Here is a 25098-nt window from a genome sequence, read left to right as displayed (position 1 = left end):
TCATTTTCCTGCATGTCAAAGTTAAGCAGTTGTCTTTATGAAAATGGTCGAACTTTAATTTTATTCAATTCAACTTGTTTTCTAAGTAGATTCTAGTAACGAAGTGTAGAATTTGTAACAATATATTCCTGATTGGTGCTAAACAAAATAACTTTGAATTGCATGGTCTCAGTCATACTATTACTTTCACATCAAATAATTTCAAATTAATTTCTTTCCGACAAGGATCATTTACTAAACTCCTCATTCAATAACATTTTTGCCATCAATTATTGAGAAACGGAAATCATTCTTCAGCATTTTCGAAATCATATTACATTTGGCTTGACTTTTCTACATCAAATTTCCATCTAAATTGTACCGATTACAATAAGACGTAAAAAGATTATGGCAATGAGATTGAGCAGACATATTTAAAACTAACTTATTGAATGAAGAAATGACCTTTTTCATCTGATTGCTTGTCTTATTTTCTCTATATTTTTGTTGTTATCATTTCCATATTTATCTTCAACTGCAGGCTCAATATAACGGTTACTGGTAGTCCCTGTGGTTGCCATGTGCAATGTAACCAGTTTTTCAGTAGTCCCTGTGGTTGCCATGTGCTATGTAACCAGGGTTTCGGTAGTCCCTGTGATTGCCATGTGCAATGTAACCTGTGGTTGGTACTAAAAAAACATGGTGTACGTGGACCTTAATAGTAAACTCAACAACACTTATCGTTATCTTGGTGATACTTTTTCGTTAAATAATCAATAATTCTCTAAATATACTTCTGAAATTTACCCAAAGGAACTTACTTTAAAGAAATCTAATATCAACAGCAATAACTGTCCTTTCCTAGATTTAGATATTTCAGTATTACACGAGAAACTCTACACAAAAATTTACGACAAAAGGGATGATTTTTCTTTTCCTATTGTTAATTTTCCATTTTTGCACGGTGATGTTCCTTTGGCACCATCTTACGGTGTTTATATATCCCAACTCGTTATCTATGCTCGTATCTGAAGTGACGTTTAGGATTTGAATGAGCGTAATCTATGTATTACTAGTAAATTATTAAATCAGGGATTTCGTTACCACAAATTACTTAAAACCTTTACTAAATTCTTTCATAGATACAAAGATTTGGTCTTGTAGATTGTAGATTTCAAACGGAATATACATCCTAAATTTTACGGTGATGTTGTAAACCGAGCCCGGAAAATATATAGATTCGATCCGGGTAAACTTATCAATCCTTTAAATAAACTTATCCTAAAAGGTTACCTATTCAACACTGTAATTAAATCTTTGAATATTGTTTTTATTGGCATAAATATTGATTTTGTTATCAGTAAATTAAAACCATACTAAATATTACACATATGTACTTTCACGGTAATACAATCTGTCGATACTTATAGTTTGGCATTGCACAGGGTCATGTTTTTCTCTGACTGTTAATGACGTCTTTACACTAAATCTATTGGATGTTGGATGTGCACTGATTGATATTTTAGTCTTAGATACATGATTTTTTTCATTAGTTGTTATTGGTTTTTGAACTAGCTGTCAGTAGCTGCGAGTACTCTCAGATCTGTACTTAGTGTCTTTTCGTTTTCGGGATGTATAAGTACCCCTCCACGTTCACTCTGTGTTTTTGTTAGATGTATTTCTATTTGTATCCATCTGATGAGTTAAGCCTTTTTCAACTGATTTTTATAGTTTGTTCTTATGGTGTACTGTTACATCACTGTCCCAGATTAGCGGAGGGTTAAGCGCTCACAAACATGTTTAACCCCGCCACAATCTTTATGTGCCTGTCCCAAGTCGGGAGCCTGTAGTTCAGTGGTTGTCGTTGGTTCATGTCTGTCATATTTGTTTTTCGTAAATTGGTTTGTTATAAATTAGGCCGTTAGTTTTTCTCAATTGAATTGTTTCATATTTTTATACGGTATGGGTTTTTTCATTGTTGAAGGCCGTGCGGTTGCCTATAATTGCTTATATCAACTTCATTTGAACTTTGGTGGATAGTTGTCTCATTGGCAATCATACCACATCTCCTTATTTTTATATTAAATACACCAGGTACGAAGAACTAATTTGTAGAGCAAGCTTCATTGGCGTATGGAGAACTCATATTACATGGAGACAGTAGTACATCTAACCCCGTTATGTATGAAGTACATTGAAGTATAGAACAGTGCACCAACTAAACATGGTGTACAGCTTTCTGATGAGTATACTCAATATAATGGTGTATGAAGTACATTGTAGTATAGAACAGTGCACCAACTAAACATGGTGTACAGCTTACTGATGAGTATACTCAATATAATGGTGTATGAAGTACATTGTAGTATAGAACAGTGCACCAACTAAACATGGTGTACAGCTTACTGATGAGTATACTCAATATAATGGTGTATGAAGTACATTGTAGTACACAATACTGTACAAACTAAATGATATACTGGGAACTCAATTGTACAACAACCTTTAAGGTGTACTGAAAATTTAAAAGTACACCAAATTTCAATGGTGTACGGTGAACTATCAATAAAACTCAATCAAGCTAGTTACCAATATGATAGACGTAGGTTGCTAAGTAACCAAACAGACATACGTAGATAGCTTAGTTACCAAACAGACACACGTAGATAGCTTAGTTACCAAACAGACACACGAAGGTAGCTTAGTTACCAAACACACACACGTAGATAGCTTAGTAACCAAACAGATACACCGCGGTAGCTTAGTACCAAATTAGACACATGTCGGTAGCTTAGTTACCAAACAGACGACACACGTAGATAGCTTAGTAACCAAACCGATACACGTCGGGATAAATACACGTCGGTAGCTTGGTATCCAGACAGATACACGTCGGTAGCTTGGTATCCAGACAGATACACGTTAGTTGCTTGGTATCCAGACAAACACACGTCGGTAGCTTGGTATTCAGACAGATACACGTCGGTAACTTGATATTCAGACAGATACACGTCGGTAGCTTGGTATCCAGACAGATACACGTCGGTAGCATGGTATCCAGACAGATACACGTCGGTAGCACTTAAATTTGAAATAATGTTGTTACATTTTTACCAAGGGCTACAAAATACTTCCGAGCCTAGACACATGACACCATTACATTGATGTTTTGTCAAAACCATGACAACAATAACCCAACATTACTTTATTTTGTAATTTTCAATTTTTAAGTCCGTAATTTTTCCTTTAATCTCCATACCATAATTTCAATGAATTCTAACATTATATGTCTACCATTCCATTGAAAGTTTGCAGATTCTGTCGGAAAAGGACAGAAATAATGATCGTTTTTGGTTAAGTACCCAGATTCTTCAGTGGAACATCAACACAGTTTGCTTTTTGCGCGCTTTTTGAAAATGAAGCAGTAAGTTTTAAATTTCAAAATTAAATTGTATTTCCATTAATAAGCAGTACAAAAGATATGACTCTTTGGATACAGAATAAGTCTTCACAAAGCACATTTAATCCAAGGTCTCGTTTTAGGAACAAAAATTGAGTTTAATAATCTTTTTTTTTTTTGTAGTGAGAGAACATCGATTTTTAATGTGTTGATATAAGTAGTTTATAAGTATCAGGCAAATAGAGGTGTTTCCACATCACTCTTTATAAGTCAACAACTGCTGTAGAAGATTTTCAAACAGAGACTTTAATACTATTGCCGTTGAAAATATTAATTTGTGGTTCTTAACATTTTTGTTGAGTTTATATGTCATGGGTAATATATGTCGAACACAATTATTTGTATTTTTGACTAATGTACTCTGTTATCTGATCTTATATACACAATGATCAATGTGTTATTTTAGTATGTTATAAGAGAGAAACATTACAATGAGCATGGACAGGAATCGATATTTTTACAAGAATTTGCATCTCTACTTAAAACATTGGTTCTAATGTGGAAACTGGTTATTTTGACTATTTATAATATACGTTATCTTGTATAACACTGAATACGGGCTTTTAATTCTGGTATCAAGGGATTTCATTTAATCGTTAAGTACAAAAGCGTTTTAGGTAAAGAATTATTCACTACAAAATATTTACAATCTTAGTAACGAATTACAATAAATTGTAAGATCGTAATGTGACACGCGTGTCAAGTCTTAATACAAATCATAAAAGTAGAACAGTTTTATTCTGATTGGCTGTCAAATTATATAATAAATATTTCTTCTTGAGTAAAACAAAACATTCAATTATATACGCATTAAGATTTGTAATAAAACAAGTCATTATATCCTGTAGAGGATTTACGTCTTTCTGATGAAAGAAGATATGTTTATAGTTCTGTGACTGACAGCGAAGCGGGAGTCGGTCATCATTGACTTTCTTCCGATTGCTTGGAGAAACATTGAATAAATGCTATAAAGAAATATTAATGGCAATCTGTAAATATAAAACGGATGCTGTAAAATAAGATTTCTGAGTTGTCAAATGTCCATTTTTAAGTTATTACCATAAGTGTTTAATTCAAACATAAAACATTCTTATCATGAAGGTTGCAGTCTTGTTTTGACTGCTACAAAGACTTGCAGGCTAATAAGCGTATTGTTGCTACAAAGACTTGCAGGCTAATAAGCGTATTGTTGCTACAAAGACTTGCAGGTTAATAAGCGTATTGTTGCTACAAAGACTTGCAGGTTAATAAGCGTATTGTTGCTACAAAGACTTGCAGGCTAATAAGCGTATTATTGCTACAAAGACTTGCAGGCTAATAAGCGTATTATTTTTTTTTAAGAATAAAATAACTATATAGCGAAACAATTCCTGTATGTAGTAATAGAATACTAGCTGTGATGGTGCTACAAGACACGAAGGTTAAAAAGTTATGAAAACATGAAGTCAAAATTAGTTTTTATACTTTGTGTTTCCTGCTTTCACTGGGTCGCACCACTTCCAGTAGTCATGTTATTCTTCCACTTCCCTGGTTTGATGTCTCCAGTTACATGTTTGTCATATTCAGACAGATGTTTCATTCAGCATAAATTTTGAATTAAACAGAAATATTGAATGCAGCAAAATGGATTTTTTTTTCTCACTCTGCGTTTATCTTAGTTTGTGTTACATTTCTAAGATAGATAAAATGGCGACATCTCACTGTGACTTTAAGATGAAGAGCAGCAACGAAAGCGCTGTTTCTTTGCATTTTGTTTGCTTTTTATGCGCATGTACTAAGTTTGTGTCATGGATGGATATTCTATATCCTTTGTTTTTCTATAACATGAACTTAATCAATGCTTTAAACATAGTAAATAACAACTTCACTTGTTGCGATTCGTTTGTGTTATATTATAGGGAGACGTAAAATTGATGTTGCTGTGACAATTTGATAGACCTTATTGGATGTGTTTATTTCTTGAATCAAAGTTCAACCCACACTTAATTGATACTGAACTGTTCGTCATGTAGTGGTGTTATGAAATGGCAGGAAATTAGATGTTTGTAATCTAGTTAGCGTCATAATTAAAAGAGAGGCGTAAGATACCAAAGGGACATTCAAACTCATAAGTCGAAAATAAACTGACAACGCCATGGCTGAAAATAAAATAAACTGACAACGCCATGGCTGAAAAGAAAATAAACTGACAACGCCATGGCTGAAAAGAAAAAGACAAACAGAAGAAACAACAGTACACTAAACACAGCATAAAGACTGAGTAACACGAACCCCACCAAACACTGAGGGTGATCTCAGGTGCTCCGGTACGGTAAGCAGATCCTGTTCCACATGTGGCACCCGTGACAATTTCGTAATTCTCATTCCTGTATATACATTTTCGTTATCAATAGATTATAACTTTGGGTTATTTCCATAACCGTCAGTACTATGCGAATATCAAAATACAACGGGGACATTTTCATTATCAATAGATTATAACTTCGGGTTATTTCCATAACCGTCAGTACTATGCGAATATCAAAATAAAACGGGGACATTTTCATTATCAATAGATTATAACTTCGGGTTATTTCCATAACCGTCAGTACTATGCGAATATCAAAATACAACGGGGACATTTTCATTATCAATAGATTATAACTTCGGGTTATTTCCATAACCGTCAGTACTATGCGAATATCAAAATACAACGGGGACATTTTCATTATCAATAGATTATAACTTCGGGTTATTTCCATAACCGTCAGTACTATGCGAATATCAAAATACAACGGGGACATTTTCATTATCAATAGATCATAACTTCGGGTTATTTCTATAACCGTCAATACTATGTGAATATCAAAATACAACGGCGAATAACACAAAAATGTTAACCGTCTAAAAGCCCAACAAGTTGAAAAACTCCTCAATATCAATTTTAGTTTTATAGAAAACAAATTTGCAATAATAAATTTTCAGTCGAAGAAGTATCTTAAAGGAGAAAAACACGAATTATTAACAGAAAAAAAAATATAGCTTGAACAAGACGATAAAGGCGCTCCATTCTATTAAAGGCAACCTTCGTGTTGCTCATGATAAGTAAACACCAATTGAAACGTAGAATGTTAATATATATTATCTAGAAAAGGAAAACGGAATTAAGGTACACACCAATTGAAAAGTAGAATGTTGAGAAATATATTATCGAGAAAAGGAAAACAGAATTAAAGTACACACCAATTGAAACGTAGAATGTTGAGAAATATATTATCGAGAAAAGGAGAACGGAATTAAAGTACACACCAATTGAAACGTAGAATGTTAATATATATTATCGAGAAAAGGAAAACGGAATTAAAGTACACACCAATTGAAACGTAGAATGTTGAGAAATATATTATCGAGAAAAGGAGAACGGAATTAAAGTACACACCCATTAACATATATTATCGAGAAAAGGAGAACGGAATTAAAGTACACACCCATTAACATATATTATCGAGAAAAGGAGAACGGAATTAAAGTACACACCCATTAACATATATTATCGAGAAAAGGAGAACGGAATTATAACTAAGAACAATGAAACATATTCATGGAAATTTATGACACCGATATTTTGTAACGGTAAACCAATTCGTGGTGCTCCCAGTGAACTTTCTAAAAGGTGACTTAATTCATCCTTACTTTTAAGAATGTTTGTTTGAGTAGCTTCAGGTAGACATCTTTATTCAACTTTATATTAAAGATATTCTGTTATCAAGAATTAACTATTGTTTATGAACAGAACTTTATACAGCATTCACTTTTTTCTAGAAATAGTTCCAATTTTTCCACTTTATAGGACCTATCTTATAGAATACACATATGATTAGTTTTTGCCACTTGAAACTTGAAATATTTGCCACTGGATATTACACAAATAGTAATGAAATGGTTAAGACAAAACAATCGTTTCAGAACAACGTTTAGATATTCGTTGTTATTAGTTTTAGTCGTTTGTAAAGTAATTTGAATTCAGTTAAGTGAAAACATACTGCAGTGTTTGTGGCCTTAATTAGAAAAATTGTACTTTAATTTACGTAAATGAAATATCAGTGCGTCTTTCATAGCTTCGGCTACCACAATAATTAAGACAATAATGAAATAGTAAGTGATAAGATCATTGAAATCGGGTTAAAAGTAATACCATATATCCTAACGGGAAGACAAAGACATTTCATCAATCAGTATTACACGATTCCGATCTAATATCATTGGAAACCAGTAGACTGTATTGATACGATTAGACATGAAGTTGATTGTCAATACTCGATCACACTTATGATAAATCTATACATTTACGAAACAAAAGTATTATTGATACACAACAGTGCGCATGACACGTTTATCTGTAATTAACGAGACAAACGTATTATTGATACACAACGGTGCGTATGACACGTTTATCAGTAATTAAGGTACTATCTATACGTCTACGAGACAAAAGTGTTATTAATTGATACGCTTATCAGTAATTACGGTACTATCTATACGTCTACGAGACAAAAGTATTATTGATACGTTTATCAGTAATTAAGGTTCTATCTATACGTCTACGAGACAAAAGTATAATTGATTGATACGTATATCAGTAATTAAGGTACTATCTATACGTCTACGAGACAAAAGTATTATTGATTGATACGTATATCAGTAATTAAGGTACTATCTATACGTCTACGATACAAGAGTATTATTGATACGTTTATCAGTAATTAAGGTACTAGCTATACGTCTACGAGAAAAAAGTATTATTGATACGTTTATCAGTAATTAAGGTACTATCTATACGTCTACGAGACAAAAGTATTATTGATACGTTTATCAGTAATTAAGGTACTATCTATTCGTCTACGAGACAAAAGTATTATTGATACGTTTATCAGTAATTAAGGTACTATCTTTACGTCTACGAGACAAAAGTATTATTGATACGTTTATCAGTAATTAAGGTACTATATATACGTCTACGAGACAAAAGTATTATTGATACGTTTTTCAGTAATTGAGGCACTATCTATACGTCTATGAGACAAAAGTATTATTGATACGTTTATCAGTAATTAAGGTACTACTGTAATGAAATTATACTCTATATATTTGTTGCGTCGGAAGCGCTTTCCTGGATTTACCTTCATTAGGAACGCTCATGCCTCAACAATTGAAAGTCAAAGATGTATAAATATCAAAACACACGAAGAGCTATATAATGAAAAAAGGGGCATAAAAGTAAAACTAAATTTATCTAAGGTCAGATTAAGGGAGATGAACCTTAATGTATAGTCTATTATTAGCACTGATGGACATATATACACTACACAATCTTGAAATTATGCACAGGAAAATGCTTCAAATTGCTGACACATTAATAGTGCTGTACAACAAATTAAAATCTTTGAATTAAATGTATCGGCTAAATGAGATCTGCTCAAGTCATTTGAAATCTTTACCAAGATGAAATAAATCATCCACCTTAAAAAATAGGAAGACAGAGTGCGACTAAAGATGCGGAACGATACTGTTATTTTTTATTGTAACTCTAAAATTGTTTTTTCTTCTTCTGCAAATAATATAACTATTAAAAATCTTTGCCGAATAAAAGGTTAAAACAACCATGCTTTTTGAAGCTGTCATTGCTATTTTTAATTTAGATTATAATCGTAAGTTGAACAGTATAAGAAGATTTTTTATAAGATATATATTTTTGATTGTTTTCTGAATTTATTTATTATTTTACATTTACTATTAGTGTCTGATTTTAAAGATTTACAGAGATGTTTATACTAGATATAGGAAGATGTGGTATGAGTGCCAATGAGACAACTCTCCATCCAAGTTACAATTTATAAAAGTAAACCATTATAGGTCAAGGTACGGCCTTCAACACGGAGCATTGGCTCACACCGAACAGCAAGCTATAAAGGGCCCCAAAAAAAATACTAGTGTAAAACCATTCAAATGGAAAAAACAACGGTCTAATCTATATAAAAACGAGAAACGAGAAACACGTATGAACTACATAAACAGACGACAACTACTGTAATCAGATTCCTGACTTAGGACAGGTGCAAACATTTGCAGCGGGATTAAACGTTTTAATGGTACCAAACCTTCTCCCTTTTCTGAAACAATAGTATAACATCACAACATAGAAAAACACACTATAAAATATCAATTGGAAGCTGTCTTGTATTAGAAAACGGATGCCATTTTGCCATTTTTATTTTTATGAACATGACACTAATAACTACAATACATTAACCAAGAAATAACCCATGCTTACTATTGTAAGATATTAAGATTTGCTCCGAATTGATATAAAATAAAATCATGTTCATACATAACCTACATTTTCTAAATGCACCAATTAAAGAATAAGCTTCAAATCCTAGCTTGATACAACTTGGTTTCGGGAAGAGTGGCATGTTTCCTGCATACTGATTATTTGTGAGTTTCTACGCTTAAAACAGGCTCAGCGTATCGTACTATTTCAGAATAGGAATTTACATTCACACCATATTAAAAAAAAAACACGTTATTGTTCTGATTTCTAGTATTCCTGTATTTGCATGCAATATTTCCCACTGGACGTTTAGGAAGCAAAAAATCAATTAATCAAATATTTCCCGTTGGACATAAAACTGTCGTTTACCTGAAAAAGACGAATTTATACGTTTTAGTATTTAGCTAGATTTTCCCTAGAATGACCCTAGATTTAACTTCGAATAACCTTTTGACGTCACATTACATTCACTTTTTATACGCCTGTTTACGGGACGTATTATGGTATACCGTTATCCTTCTGTCCGTCTGTCCGTCCGTCGTCAACATGTCGGACAATAACTCAAAAATGCTTAAACCAATTTGCATGAAACTTTGGCGAATTGTTTATATCTATTGACGTGAGCTTCCTTTCGATTTTTATAAATTTTAGATTTTACGTTTCCGAGTAATAGGGTTTTATTCATTAAAAAAGGGGGATTTTCCAGTTTTCGGACAATAACTCAAAAATGCTTTGAGCAGTTTTCGTGAAACTGTTTATATCTATTGACGTAAGGTCCCTTTCGATTTTTATTAATTTTCGATTTTAATTTTCCGAGTAATGGGATTTTATTCACAAAAAGGGGGGATTGTCCAGTTTTCGGACAATAACTCAAAAGCGCTTTGAGCAATTTTCATAAAAATTTGGTGACTGTTTTATATCACAAGAGTGCGTATGTTGTGTAAATATCTTGTAGATTAGTCTAAGAACGACAACTCTAATACAACTATCATCAACACAAAAATGTTTTCTACGCGAACTTTTCCAATTGGTCAAAATGTGTAAAATGAAGAAGATTGGGGTAAGATACAATAACCAGACAACATGTGAATATGTTTCTGGCTTGAGATAGGCATATCAACATTTTGTGGGTTAGGGTTAGGGTTAGGAACATGTGAAAAGGTTTCTGGTTTGAGATAGGCATGTAGACATCTTGTGGGCTAAACTAGTTTTATAGCATTCAACTATTCATTTTCAAAAACGTTAACAGAAAAATGTACTAAAAATGTTAGTTCACAAAATTGTTTGAACAGTACAGGAAAAATTTATGAACTACTATCAGGTTTTCGCAAATCTTTCTGAAAAAATGCCACACTCGAAAGCAAAAACCAACTTTCTATATCAATACTACTAACATTATTCTTGCCAATGGAGATGCATGGTTTGGTGGGTAAAGGACATTAACAATTAAATAATTAACATTAATTTGAGGTTCATCTTTCTATCTAGTATTCATGTTACCTCTATGCAAACGTACATCTATATAATACATTGTATTGGTTTATTTAGATTATTAAAAAAAAGCTCTTCATGAAAGTCGTGATTGCGTTCCTTCAATTCCGTATTCTTTAATTTTTTTATGCCATTTTACTCCATTCTTTATACATTATGCCCATTATTCTCTATTCTTTATACATTATGCCCATTATTCTCTATTCTTTATACATTATGCCCATTATTCTCTATTCTTTATACATTATGCCCATTATTCTCTATTATTTTTATTTTATCACCCAATTATTCTTTATTCTTTATTTTTTAGCCATTTATTCTGCACGTTTTCACATTATTCTGTATTCTGTAAACCCCATCCAGACCCCCTCCATGTATTCATTATGTCAACTATAATCTAGGAGTTGTCGTTTACCCGTCCTTTGCATACACATGTAAGCCATAATTACATCTACCTCTTTATTACCCATAAGCTTTAGGGACATTATCCCCCCTGTTCCTTGAGCAGTCTTACAATTATATACAATGTATATAAATTATTTAGTAGATATGAAGTATACCCAAATTAGACAGCTACCAAATGAATCGCGCAAATTTACATCCTCTCGCATTCGAGGCGAGCACCCTACTTCTAAATCATCTCATCTCTAGCGTGCTTGTCTTGAGCGCGGGAGATTGCGGGTTCGAATCCAGGTCCGAGACGCTCTGGGTCAAACCAGATACTTGAAATAGCTTGTTTAAATAGGAATAAGAGTTTCGATCTAGTACAAAGGAGGTCCCATTTCATATCACAGTTACAAGTCATGATATACATGAAATATTTGCCACTTGACGTTTAATAGTTAAACACCAATCTATCATAAATTATATTGTCCTGTATCTTATAATGTTCACAGCAATATGTCTTGATCTATTCCATCAAATCCAATAAAAGGATTATAAGCGTACCTTATGAAACTAAAAAGATGTGGCATGATTGCTAATGAGACAACACTCCATCAGAGACCAAAGGAAGTACACAATTAAGAAGTAAGCAACTATAGGTGACCGTACCGCCTTCGACAATGAGAATTACCCATACCGCATAGCAAGCTATATAAAAGATACATGATAAATGTAAAACAATTCCAACGAGAAAACTAATGACCTGATGTATGTACACAACAATAAGCTTACCTTGCCTATATAACTAAATGGTACAATAAGGACACATACTTATTTAATTGGAAAGATTTCACATGTATTATCTATATTTAACCCAGTAATTACGATGACGTCAGAATTAATGCTATTTTTATCTTTGATAATCCTAATTAAATTTATAGAAGACACGGGTGGTTGGTTTCATAAAAAGTGTTCACTGTTGTTAAATAAAAAAAAAACTTTGTTTGAAAATGTTTTTGTGACATTGCTTTTGTTGGAAATAACAGATAGAAGACTTATTTTTGGACCCGTGTGGTGACTGAAGTGATACATGATGGGGTTTAAAAAAGATTCTTGCCACGAAAATTTGAGTAATGCCTGGAATATTGGTCATGGAGTAAAATACAAGAATTTGAACGAGTATGGTTGTCCAAATGTAGACACAGACAAGACTATTCCCGTCAACAAACATCACATGATAATAACAGCTTGGTTAATTCCTGACAATTAATTATTGGTGGAAGAAAATGATCCAGAAGTGGCTGAGTTGAGGCAAGAGCTTGACAGAACCAATGAAGATTTGAAGAATAAATGCAAAGAGACAGAGAAGGAGAGATTAAAGCAGGAGATTGAAGAGAAAGGGAAAAACCTAAGACAGTTAAGACAGAGATCGAGGTTAGATAAAGTGAAAAAGAAATACATGTAGGTCTAAACAGAATTAAGAACAGACGATTTAAAGCAAATGAAAAACATTAATATAAAAAAGAATGAATCTGACAGATTTAGGCAAATAAAAAGACAAAATAAAAAAAAACAAGAAGCCAGAAAAACAAGAAAAAGGGTAAAGTCTGAAATAAAATCCAACCATGTTACAACAAGTGTGGCTGCAGGTAGTTTGAAAATGAGAATGTAGATTTGAAACAATTTGTAGCGGGTGAGTTAAAAATATATAATTCTGAGTCAGATTCTGTGATATTAAAGAATGAGAGAAAATGGTTAGGCTTTATCTTCTAGAGAACGTGTGTATATAGTTAGAAGGGGTTGCTTAGTTTTTATTAGCTAAGCCCAGAAAAAAGTTTAATTCGGACTGATAGATTTCATTGTCAATTAATGCTTTTTAAATTCTTTCCTAAAATGTACATGTGTACCCGGGGTTGTACATGTGTAGTATCGAATATGGGGTTTATCGAATAGAGAGTATTGAAAAAAATAGAGAATAAAGGGCTAATAATGTAAAGAATAGAGAAAAAGACAGAAATGATTTTAAGTCCCCCCCCCCCCCCCCCCAAAAAAAAATCCAAACCTTTATATTTGATATTTGATATTTTGTAAATAAATTTCGTTCAAAACAACAATTTCTAAGTAACATTCTCAGTATTTATGTACTACTTCTATTCTTTTAAGATTAACTTTTACTATATTTAGGCAAGCTTTTAAAATAGCTAATGTTTATGTTATTTTCAGACCACTTTGTTTTCCGTGTCTGGTTCCCTGTTTAATCATTTGAAACCATAGTAGTGATCTGAAATCTGTCCAATTTATATTCTATTTTTAGGAGAAATCAACATGTGGACGCAGAATGAACTGATGTTATTTTCATTTCCCTCTAATATAAATCTAAATAGTACGCATAGCGGTTGACCATCTCCTTTTGTATACTTAAATAAAAATACACACGAACCTTGAAATGGTTATCAGATTGTTTGTTTATGTATTTTAACTACGTGGTGTCAATAATCTATTTATAGATACGGATTTTACCTAATCTTTCCATAGTGTGAATATTCCCCTTGTTAATACGCGGACAGAACACATCTCGAGGAACACATTGACGCAGGTAAGGATAACATTTAATTGTAAAAGAAGGTTACTTAAACAAAGCTTTATTTTATGCTGCATACATAAAGTACATAAAGCTTTTTTTCTCATTAAAATGAAATCTGACAGTTTTAGCATTTTGACCTCATATATTTTGCACAGACGCTTTATACACATTTTTGAGTTATTGATACTGTGATGCATGCAATGCAGGATACACTTACCCTGTCATGTCGATGGCGTGCATCGACATGACAGGGTTTATGCGATTCCCTCATTTGTTGTCCTATAACCCTGGCCTATAACATGTAATTAATGACAACGAGGTCAATATTTTCTTTCCATTTTACTTTATTTGCTATTTGTTATGAATAATAATACCAAGTTGTATGTTGATAGACTTAGTTTTATGGTTGTTACCTTGATTGTTCGCATCTTGATTGATTCACAAGATTTGAACATTGGTTAACTAATCAAATCAAATCAAAGCAAATGTATTTATTCCTAATTAAAGGGCCGGGGCCCATATAGAGCATATAAATCAACACAGTTCATACAATATCCACACAAACAACACATGCAATCTAACATATATACTGATTGTTAATAATTTAAAATGATTAAAAACAAATTAAAACATATAATACATGATTGGAGAGAGCCAATACAAAGAGGGATAACTCCATTTGTTTGCCTTAACTTGTGTCTCTTTTTTCCTGTCTGTATAAATAAGAAGATGTGTTATGAGTGCCAATGAGACAACTCTCTATCTGGAAAAGTTTTATTTAGGTAAAGACTAAAAACTGTATTAAAATCTTAATCTTCATTTGTCATGATCTAGATAAAGAGATTTTCTAAATTTTTTTTTGAAATAAACTTTGTAAGAATTCTAATGCAGTGACACAGTGTGTGTATGAGTATGGGGAAAAGGGGTGGGAGCTAACTCTCAAAGTGACAAGCAAACACAAATGTAGTACATGTAATGTCCCACTCATATCCTAGTGTACTGTTGTCTTAACTTACTGATTTCCTTTTCTATTTAAGATATTTACTTTCATTCATTTTTTACTTGTCAATGTCAAAACAACAGTACAGTAACTGAAGATATTGACAGCACACAGGAATTGCTGCTTCGTTAGTTTATTACCAGGAGAGTAACGATTCCGTGTACTCCAATATAACAACACAGGAATCAGATTCAAGTTTACAATGACTAAGTTTATTGTCTTTTGTGATAGAAAACATTTTGATGAAGTGCAAGATTAAACTTTGAAGACACAATTAGGGTTTACATTCATATATGAAGGAAATTATCGTCAATTAAATTTTGGAGATATTTCTTCTTCATTGTTATTAAATTAATTTCACGTACGGACTTAAATGACATGAATCTGTTCAGATAACGAACTCGTGTTTAATTCATTGTGAGGAATGCCGCGACAAAACATAAAATAGTCGTGAGAATAGCAGACTCTGGATATTACGTTAACGTTATTGTATGTATCTATCTATGGAACAAATATGTGGCAGCCCATTTAAAAATCTATGGTTAATTCACAGTCTCCATATTTTGGGTTGTAGTTCATCGTTATCAAATATCAAATCAAACTTACAGTGAAATAAATCTCATCATGAAATTAACTTGTGTCAACTTAGTGAACAACAAGTTCTTGAATTGTGGTTTATATAACATTTTACAGAAATAATTAAAAGACATGGACGAACGTTCCCGTACGATCCTAAGGAAAGGCCGCACTATTTTAATCAAAGGACTATGTGATATCCCTGGTATATGTGATAAATTGTTCGCATATGGAGTGCTGTCAGAGGGTATGATGTCAGAAATTACGGTAGGTACCATGTACATTTCATACATTTATGGATAGAAACATTAAAACGTATATATATGTAAGATTTAAGGCAATTAGCTAGACTTGTCTCCATTTCAGTAAGTTATTTTGCTTGAGTTGTCTACCTTTGTGGTTAATATTTTTGCTTTAAACAGTTGTCTCCAATAGGAAACGGTATGTTTGCTGTAATTGTCTCCAATTTGGGTGTTTTGATGTCTAATGTGATATAGGAAAGTGAACCATCATTGTCTTTTATGAGCCATGGAATAGCTTTTAAGAAAAGGAAAAAAGATCAAAGTAAATAGTTCAAAATAAATATAAAAACCTAAATGAGTTGAGATTCAGGACATTATTTCCGGAAAAAAAATATATTGCTTATTGGTAACACCGTTGCTGAACGTCTTGTAGGAAAAGAATAAAAAAGATATATTAAATTGTAATATAGAATACCTACTCAATATCTGCTATCGAATTAGAAAATACATTCCTTTTCGTGTGTATATATATATATATATATATATATAAATGACTGCTTGGTTCGTTTAATTCAGAACTTAATTGGACCCATCTTTGTCTATTTGGGTTTTCGTTTGTAACCATACTGCAATTTTTTTTGTTATATAAATTATGTCGTTCAAAATCATCCCAAAAGGAAATTATTGATTTTGATAATTTGCACTTTTCATAAAAAATCTCTCTAAATTAATATTCTAACTTCAAATTACAGTGTGAACATACTAGAGAACAACAAGCTCGAGCACTTCTGGATATACTTCCACGTAGAGGTCAATCAGCTTACGATTTTTTTCACCAAGCACTTGTAGAAACGCACCAGCAAGAACTCGCCGATGTCCTTAAGCCTGAATTTGCAAGCAGACCAGAATTGTCAAAAGCTAAAACAGTAGAAGAAGCACCACAGCGTTACGACAGGACAACATTACATCATGCTGCATCTGTTGGTTCGCCAATAACTGATCCTCAATCATTATTTCTAGGTAAGAACTAGATATAACCAATAACATTACAATAGACTACCAACAAATAGAAAAACAACATAGATTAACAACAAAATATACAGATATCAAATATAATGACTTGATACAGGCATACAATGTGGTGGTTAAGCCAGTTACATAAACTAACTTCGTAATTAAATTGATTTTCAAAATTGTTTTGATTCGAGCACCACTGACGAGTCTTATGTAGACGAATAGGGTTTCTGGTGTACTATATCACAAGCCTGGTAACTTTGATGACAAAAGGGTGTCTAGTGTACTATATCACAAGCCTGGTATCTTTGATGACAAAAGGGTGTCTGGTGTACTATATCACAAGCCTGGTAACTTTGATGACAAAAGGGTGTCTGGTGTACTATATCACAAGCCTGGTAACTTTGATGAGAATAGGGTGTCTGGTGTACTATATCACAAGCCTGGTATCTTTGAGGAGAATAGGGTGTCTGGTGTACTATATCACAAGCCTGGTATCTTTGAGGAGAATAGGGTGTCTGGTGTACTATATCACAAGCCTGGTATCTTTGAGGAGAAAAGGGTGTCTGGTGTACTATATCACAGGCCTGGTATCTTTGATGAGAATAGGGTGTCTGGTGTACTATATCACAAGCCTGGTATCTTTGAGGAGAAAAGGGTGTCTGGTGTACTATATCACAGGCCTGGTATCTTTGAGGAGAAAAGGGTGTCTGGTGTACTATATCACAAGCCTGGTATCTTTGAGGAAAATAGGGTGTCTGGTGTACTATATCACAAGCCTGGTATCTTTGAGGAGAAAAGGGTGTCTGGTGTACTATATCACAGGCCTGGTATCTTTGAGGAGAAAAGGGTGTCTGGTGTACTATATCACAGGCCTGGTAACTTTGAGGAGAAAAGGATGTCTGGTGTACTATATCACAGGATGGTATCTTTGAGGAGAATAGGGTGTCTGGTGTACTATATCACAGGCCTGGTATCTTTGAGGAGAATAGGGTGTCTGGTGTACTATATCACAAGTCTGGTAACTTTGAGGAGAAAAGGGTGTCTGGTGTACTATATCACAAGCCTGGTATCATTGAGGAGAAAAGGGTGTCTGGTGTACTATATCACAAGTCTGGTAACTTTGAAGAGAAAAGGGTGTCTGGTTTACTATATCACAGGCCTGGTATCTTTGAGGTGAATAGGGTGTCTGGTGTACTATATCACAAGCCTGGTATCTTTGATGAAAATAGGGTGTCTGGTGTACTATATCACAAGCCTGGTAACTTTGATGATAAAAGCGTGTCTGGTGTACTATATCACAAGCCTGGTAACTTTGAGGAGAATAGGGTGTCTGGTGTACTATATCACAAGCCTGGTATCTTTGAGGAGAATAGGGTGTCTGGTGTACTATATCACAAGCCTGGTATCTTTGAGGAGAATAGGGTGTCTGGTGTACTATATCACAAGCCTGGTATCTTTGAGGAGAATAGGGTGTCTGGTGTACTATATCACAGGCCTGGTATCTTTGAGGAGAATAGGGTGTCTGGTGTACTATATCACAAGCCTGGTATCTTTGAGGAGTTTTACAAAGTAGATATTGATTATTAATTATTCATGTGTGTTCCTCATCACAAGAATGCCTTTGCATTCCAATTTTTTTTATCTGCCTTCATATAGTACAGAATTGTCTTTAATCAGTTGAAAAAGTGATTAAAGATCTATAGAGGAACTATACAATAAAAGCATTTGGTCAGCAGATTTTGAAAGCGTTGTTTATGGCTCTGTTTCTACACATAGATTAAAGCAATACATAAAATGAATAGACAAAGCCTTATATCCATGCATGTGTGCTCGAAGACTTGGATCATGATGTTCATTTGTTTTCAATGGTTGCTATCTGCTTTAATTGTATTTCGTTATTATATATTGAATAATATAAATCATACCGGTTGTATATTTTCATTTATATTGTTTCACATTTTTTAGTTATCCCGGTCCGTACTGCAGCAGCATAAAGCTATATATATGTAGCCTACTATACGATATTGGCAACATATCCTCACTTTACCATAACCAGTTCAAAATCTTTTTTAGTAGGAAGCATTGATATACATTCTACAGACACTGTTCCTCCATTTACTCCAGAGACTGTAGAACCAATGAAAATCAAAATGCAAAAATGCAACAGACAACTGATTCAACCGGATGTATGTCAACTATTTTTCTAAAATATTATTGTGTTGTCAGAAAACATATGTTGTTTATAAAGCCCGTAAATTTAGATACGATCCATGTAAAATAGGTACTAACAGTGCTTTTGTTTTTGAAAAATTGTACGGTTATGAGAACTCATCCTACATCCTGCTGATACTGTTTACTTATATTTTGGGATTGCACAAGGTCACGCGTTTCTCAGACGGTTTATGTCGTCTTTACACTAAATCCGTTGGATGTTTACTTATTGATACTTTAGTCTGGGATAACATGATCTGTTTATTAGCTGTAATGCTGTAATGGCTTTGAACTAGCTTTCAGTAACTGCGAGTACCTTTGTGTCTATTGTGTTTAAGTCAGTTGTTTTTGTGCCTCTTACCGATCTTTTGAGTTAATCCAATTGCTACTGGTCTTTACAGTTTGTTCTTATGTTGTGCTTTTATACGACTGTCCCAGGTTTAAAAGGGGGAGGGTTGAGCCCTCACAAACATTTTTAACGCGCCACATTCTTTATGTGCCTGTCCAAGTCAGAAATATGTCAGTTCCCCCTTGGTTCATGTCTGTCATATTTGTTTTTCGTAAATTGTTTTTGTTATAAATTAAGCTGTTTGTTTTCTCGTATAAATTGTTTCACATTTTTCATGTCGGGGCCTTTTATAGCCGAATAGTTATGGGTTTTTCTCATTGTTGAAGGCCATACGGTCGCCTATAATTACTTACATCCACTTCATTTGAACTCTGGCGGATAGTTGTCTCGTTAGCAATAATACCACTTCTCCTTTTTTTTTATATAAGTGTTGCTATAAACATAAAGAAATAATCCTTTCTGTCATGCTCGTTTTAACATAACTTTGAATTGCTGACAAACAACTACATAATAAAACCAACAAAACGAACCCCAGCAAAAGCGGGTTGATCATCGGATGCTGTGGAAGAGAAAGCAGATCCTGCTCAACGAATGGCACTCGTCGTGTAGTAAGTGCCAAAACAGGCTGAAAATACCAACGGATATTCAAAAGTCAAAGTCTTAAAACAAACAGATAACGCCATGGCAAAAAACGAAAACGACGAAAAGTCGAACAAGTCGGTGATGCATTTCAGTCAGTGATATCACATTCATCATACAAATTCGATAAGGAGTCTCAGCTAGACTAGAGATGTCACAGTCAAATAAATGAGCATATGGTATGATCGTATTGTCAATGAAAAGTAAAAATCAATCTTAGTCGCATTTCATAACACTTCCTGCTGCTCTCGCGACTTCCATCGTATTGATATCGACCAAAGGGTCAAATACAAAATGAAATTATAACCGGATTTAACTTGATGTACCATATTTGTACTTTGAAATCCCACCAATAAAGAATTATCGTTATCGTTATACATCATAAAACTCGGAATAATCAAATGCAGCATGAATAAGTGGAAGCACATGTAAAATAAAATTTCTTTATTTGACCGACTGAGTAATGTTAAAGGGATTAAATTTGCAAAGATCATGAAATTTTAGTAGTTTCTATTATATTTAGTGACTGTAAAACTTCTATCATGAGTTCACGTTTATACCTGTTTATATTTTTTAACCTTTTGGCCATTACAGTGTTACAGCATGGACAGTAAACCAAGAGGAAAACTCATAATCATTAACATAATGTCATTCGATAACCATGGTATTCCAACACGTGACAAACAGGCGCATGATCTGTCAGCATCAAGTTTAACGCTGTTATTCCAACAGCTTAGATTCAAAGTTGTGCTAAAAACAAATATTAATACAATGGTAAGTGCTTTTATATCGACGTCAAAACATTAAGTTTTATATGGTGTATCGTACAATATTCTTTTGCTTCAAACGCATGAAATTTATAAAATACAAAAATAAAAAGATGTGGTATGATTACCAATGAGACAACTCTCCACCAGAGACCAAATGACATAGAAGATATGCAATTATAGTTCACCGTACGACCTTTAACAACGAGTAAAACCCATACCACATAGTAAGCTATAAAAGGCCCCGAAATGACAAATGTAAAACAATGCCAACTAGAAAACTTACGGCCAAATTTATGTACAAAACAATAAAAGAAAAAAACAAATATGATATACAGCAAAACAAAGACAACCACTGAATAACAGGCTTCTGACTTGCGACAGACACATACTGAATGTGGCGGAATGAAACATGTTTGAAGGCGCCAAACCATCCCTCCCCTTAACCTGGGACAATTGTCTAAAAGTACAACATAAAAACAAACTGTACAAATCAGTTAAAAAGTGTTGTTTTTAATTTTTATGTCTTAAGATATAATATTCGTTGTTACGAGTCTAGATACAAAAGAAAACAATGTATCGAGTTAACTCAGAGATTATATTTATGATAATTTATATTGTAATTTAGTAGATTGATGTGTTAATTAATTATATTTTACATGAACAAACGATTGGGTTGCTGTCTCTTTGACATAAACTCAAAATCTATTTTTCAGAATGTTAAGTTGAATATCTGTTAAATATTTCACAGTTAAAAATTTTAAAACCTTGTTTGTAAAAAATGCAATTGAGTAAAAAAGAAAATTAGAATAATAGTAGCATTTTTTAGATTTGGTGGTTTTCTGGATTTACCCTCCTCGGGTACACTCAAACCCAACATTTTTGAAAGCCATTGTCGTATGACTACTTAAGTAATTGAGGAGCTACAATATAAAACCGAAAGGGGCCGTAAAGGAAAGCAAAATTCGCCTACTAAAGGTCAACATTCCTTATGGAGTTGGATCCCTTCGTTTCTTGATAATTTTAAAGAGACCTATAAATATATGTGTTGCTTTTCCGGCTACGTCAACAGTTGTTAATTTTTCTGTATATATCTCCTCAGATAGAATTTTCTTATACTTTGCCAACATGTAGATTTGAACTAGCTTTTTTCAAAAATATAATAAAAGTAAGGGTCACAACAAATTTCGAGGCCCTGTCCCTTAGGTCATGGTCCAGTGACTTTGAATTAATATGCGATTTTCAATGTTAAGTTTTCTGCTTAACGGTCAGTTTGATAGGAACTACTTGTGATAGACAATGATATTTTCAATATAGTTGCATCTCAGTTTGTCGACCATTTCGATGCCGTGCCCCTAATTCATGGTTCTGCAACTTTGAATTAATAATTAGCATCGTTGCTGTTCATCAGATTGTCTTTTGCTGAATTTTCTGCCGACAGTTTATTGAAAAGTATATTACATGTTCTTTTTTCAAGGAATTATTAAGTCTGATAAAGGCAGAACAAACCAGTGCTGAAACTTACGACTGTTTTGCTATGGTTATTTTATCTCATGGACTTGGTGATCTGATATTCATGAAGGATGGAGAACCTTTGAAAATGCAAAATATAATAGATCAGTTTGATACTGAAAATTGTCCAAAACTGAAGGGGAAGCCAAAGCTTTTCTTCATTCATGCATGCCCGTCAGGTAAGTTTTACAGTATGTCTATAGTTTTATTTACTATTATTGCCTGATCTATCTGCTGCTATTATTTTTCAGTTAATTCTCCTTTCCTATCATTTTTAAAGTACTGCTTTTCTTGTCTGACTGCAAGAATCGTTAATCTTGGCGAACTGTAATGTAAGTTTCTCTTTTCTTGTTTGACGGTAGACTGTCCCTTTTTTGTCGCACAATTAGAACCCTCTTTCTTGTCTGACTGTATGCACCCCCTTTTCTGTCTTACTGTAAGTACCTTCTTTCTTGTCTAATTGGAGACCTCCCTCTCTTCTACTGTAAGTACCCCCTTTTTGTCTCATTGTAAATATCTCTTTCTTGTCGTATTTTAAGTATCTCTTGTCTTGTCTCATTGTAAATACTCCCTTTCCTTTCGTATAGCAAGTATCTCTTTTTGTTTCATTGTTAGTATTCCCTCTCCTGTCGTATGGTAAGTAATTCCTGTCTTGTATCGTGGTAAACCCCCTCTCCTGTCGTATTTTAAGTATCCCTTTTCTTGTCTCGTTGTAAATACCTCTTTCTTGTCGTTTTGTTATTAATCATTTTTCTTGTCCCATTGTAAATACCCCCTTTCATGTCGTAAAGTAAGTAAACCCCTACTTATCTCACTGTAAATACTCCATTTCATGTCGTACTGTAAGTCTCCTTTCTTGTCTAATTATAATCACAACTGCCTTGTTGTATTATAATTATCATATTTCTTGTCTTATTGTGAATACACTCTCTCCTGTCTTATGATAATTCCTGCGTTTCTCATTATAAATACCCCCTTTCATGTTGCTTGGTGAGTAACTCCTGTCTTGTCTCATTGTAAATACCCTCTTTCATGTCGCTTGGTGAGTATTCCTTTTCTTGTTGGACTTTTTAATTACCTCCTTTCTAGTCTCATTGTAAAAACACTCTCGACTGTCGTATGGTAAGTATCTCCTTCCTTGTCTCATTGAAAATATCCCTGCCATGTCGTTTTGTAATTTATGTCTCATTTTTAATACCCCCTTTCAATTCGGTTGGTTAGTAACTCCTCTCTTGTCTCCTTATAAATACCCCCTTTCTTGTCGTATTGTAATTATCTCTTTTCCTGTCTCATTGTAAATACCCCCGTTCCTGTCGTATGGCTAGTAACTTCTGTCTTGTCTCCTTGTAAATATCTCTTCCCTGTCGTGTTGTAATTTTTTTCCTTTCTTGTCTCATTGTGAATACCCCTGTTCCTGTCGTATGGTAAGTATCTCATTTTGTGTCTCATAGTAAATATCCCTGCCCTGTCGTGTTGAAAATTATCTATTGTTATTGTGTAATTCGTAATACCCCCGTTCCTGTCCTATGGTATGTATCTCTTCTTGGGTCTTATTTAAATTAACCTTTTTGATGTCGTTTGGTAAATAACACCTGTCATGTCTTATTGTAAATACCCCCGTTCCTGTCGTATTGTTAATATCTCCTTTTGTGTCTCATTGTAAATACTCCCTTTCATGTCGTTTGGTTTATAACTCCTGTGACACAGTCTTATCTAATAGTAAACACCCCCGTTCCTTTCGTATGGTGAGCATCTCCTTTTGTGTCTCACAGTACATATCCCTGCCCTGTCGTGTTGTAAATTATCTCCTGTCTTGTCTTATTGTAAATATTCCCGGTCCTGTCTGATGGAGAGAGTCTCATTTTAAATACCCCCTTTCATGTCGTTTGGTTAATAACTCCTGTGACACAGTCTTGGTTCATTGTAAATACCCCCTTTCATTCTCGTGTTTTAACTATCTCGTTTCTTGTCTCATTGTAAATACCTCCGTTTGTGTCGTTTGGTAAGTAACTTCTGTAGTGTCTCCTTGTAAATATCTCTCCATTGTCGTGTTGGTATTTTTCTTCTTTCTTCTCTAATTGAAAATATCCCCGTTCCTTTCGTATGCTAAGTATCTCCTTTTGTGTCTCATAGCAAACATCCCTGCCTTGTCGTGTTGTAAATTGTCTCCTGTCTTGTCTTCCCCGTTCCTGTCGTTTGGAAAGTTCCTCCTTTTTTGACTCATTTTAAATATCCCTTTTTTGTCTGTTTTCTTGTCTCGTTGTAAAAACCCCCGTTACTGTCTCATAGTAAATATCCCTGTCCTATCGTATTGTTTATTATCTCTCTTCTTGTCTAATTGGGGGCCTCGGTGGCCGAGTGGTCTAAGTAGTTACTACTGTAATCACTAGCCAGTCAACACTGAGGTTGTGAGTTCGAACCCCGCTGGTGCGGGTGCACTCGACTCCAATCTTAATTGACTAGGATTGTCAGTTTTCCTATTGAAAGTCGGTGGTTTTCTCCGGGCACTCCGGCTTCCTCCACCAATAAAAACTGGCCGCCACGAAATAGCCCAAAAGCGGTGCTTAAAAGTGGCGT

At 33.8% G+C, this 25098-nt stretch overlaps 1 protein-coding gene across 3 annotated transcripts in view; it reads left to right on the top strand.

Annotated features, from left to right (window-relative positions):
• The first annotated feature begins 14125 nt into the window (after positions 1-14125).
• LOC127732430 (caspase-3-like) overlaps positions 14126-25098 on the top strand; it is a 29548-nt gene continuing 18575 nt past the window's right edge. For 2 of the 3 annotated variants that reach the window (XR_007996254.1, XM_052241467.1), the window contains exons 1-6: positions 14126-14220; positions 15902-16051; positions 16779-17046; positions 19117-19229; positions 20837-21016; positions 22487-22700. Coding sequence is in view for 2 of the 3 variants with exons in the window: in XM_052241467.1 (XP_052097427.1) it covers positions 15917-16051; positions 16779-17046; positions 19117-19229; positions 20837-21016; positions 22487-22700 (910 nt within the window). In the remaining variant the exon portion in view is untranslated. The remainder of the gene's footprint in view (positions 14221-15901; positions 16052-16778; positions 17047-19116; positions 19230-20836; positions 21017-22486; positions 22701-25098) is intronic. The other variant, XM_052241468.1, reaches the window with a different exon arrangement.

This window comes from Mytilus californianus, unplaced genomic scaffold, assembly GCF_021869535.1.
Source record: "Mytilus californianus isolate M0D057914Y unplaced genomic scaffold, xbMytCali1.0.p SCAF_24, whole genome shotgun sequence".
In the NCBI taxonomy this organism is placed as follows: domain Eukaryota; kingdom Metazoa; phylum Mollusca; class Bivalvia; order Mytilida; family Mytilidae; genus Mytilus; species Mytilus californianus.
The sequence above is the reverse complement of the archived record's forward strand: the minus strand, read 5'-3'. Positions and strand labels throughout refer to the sequence as shown.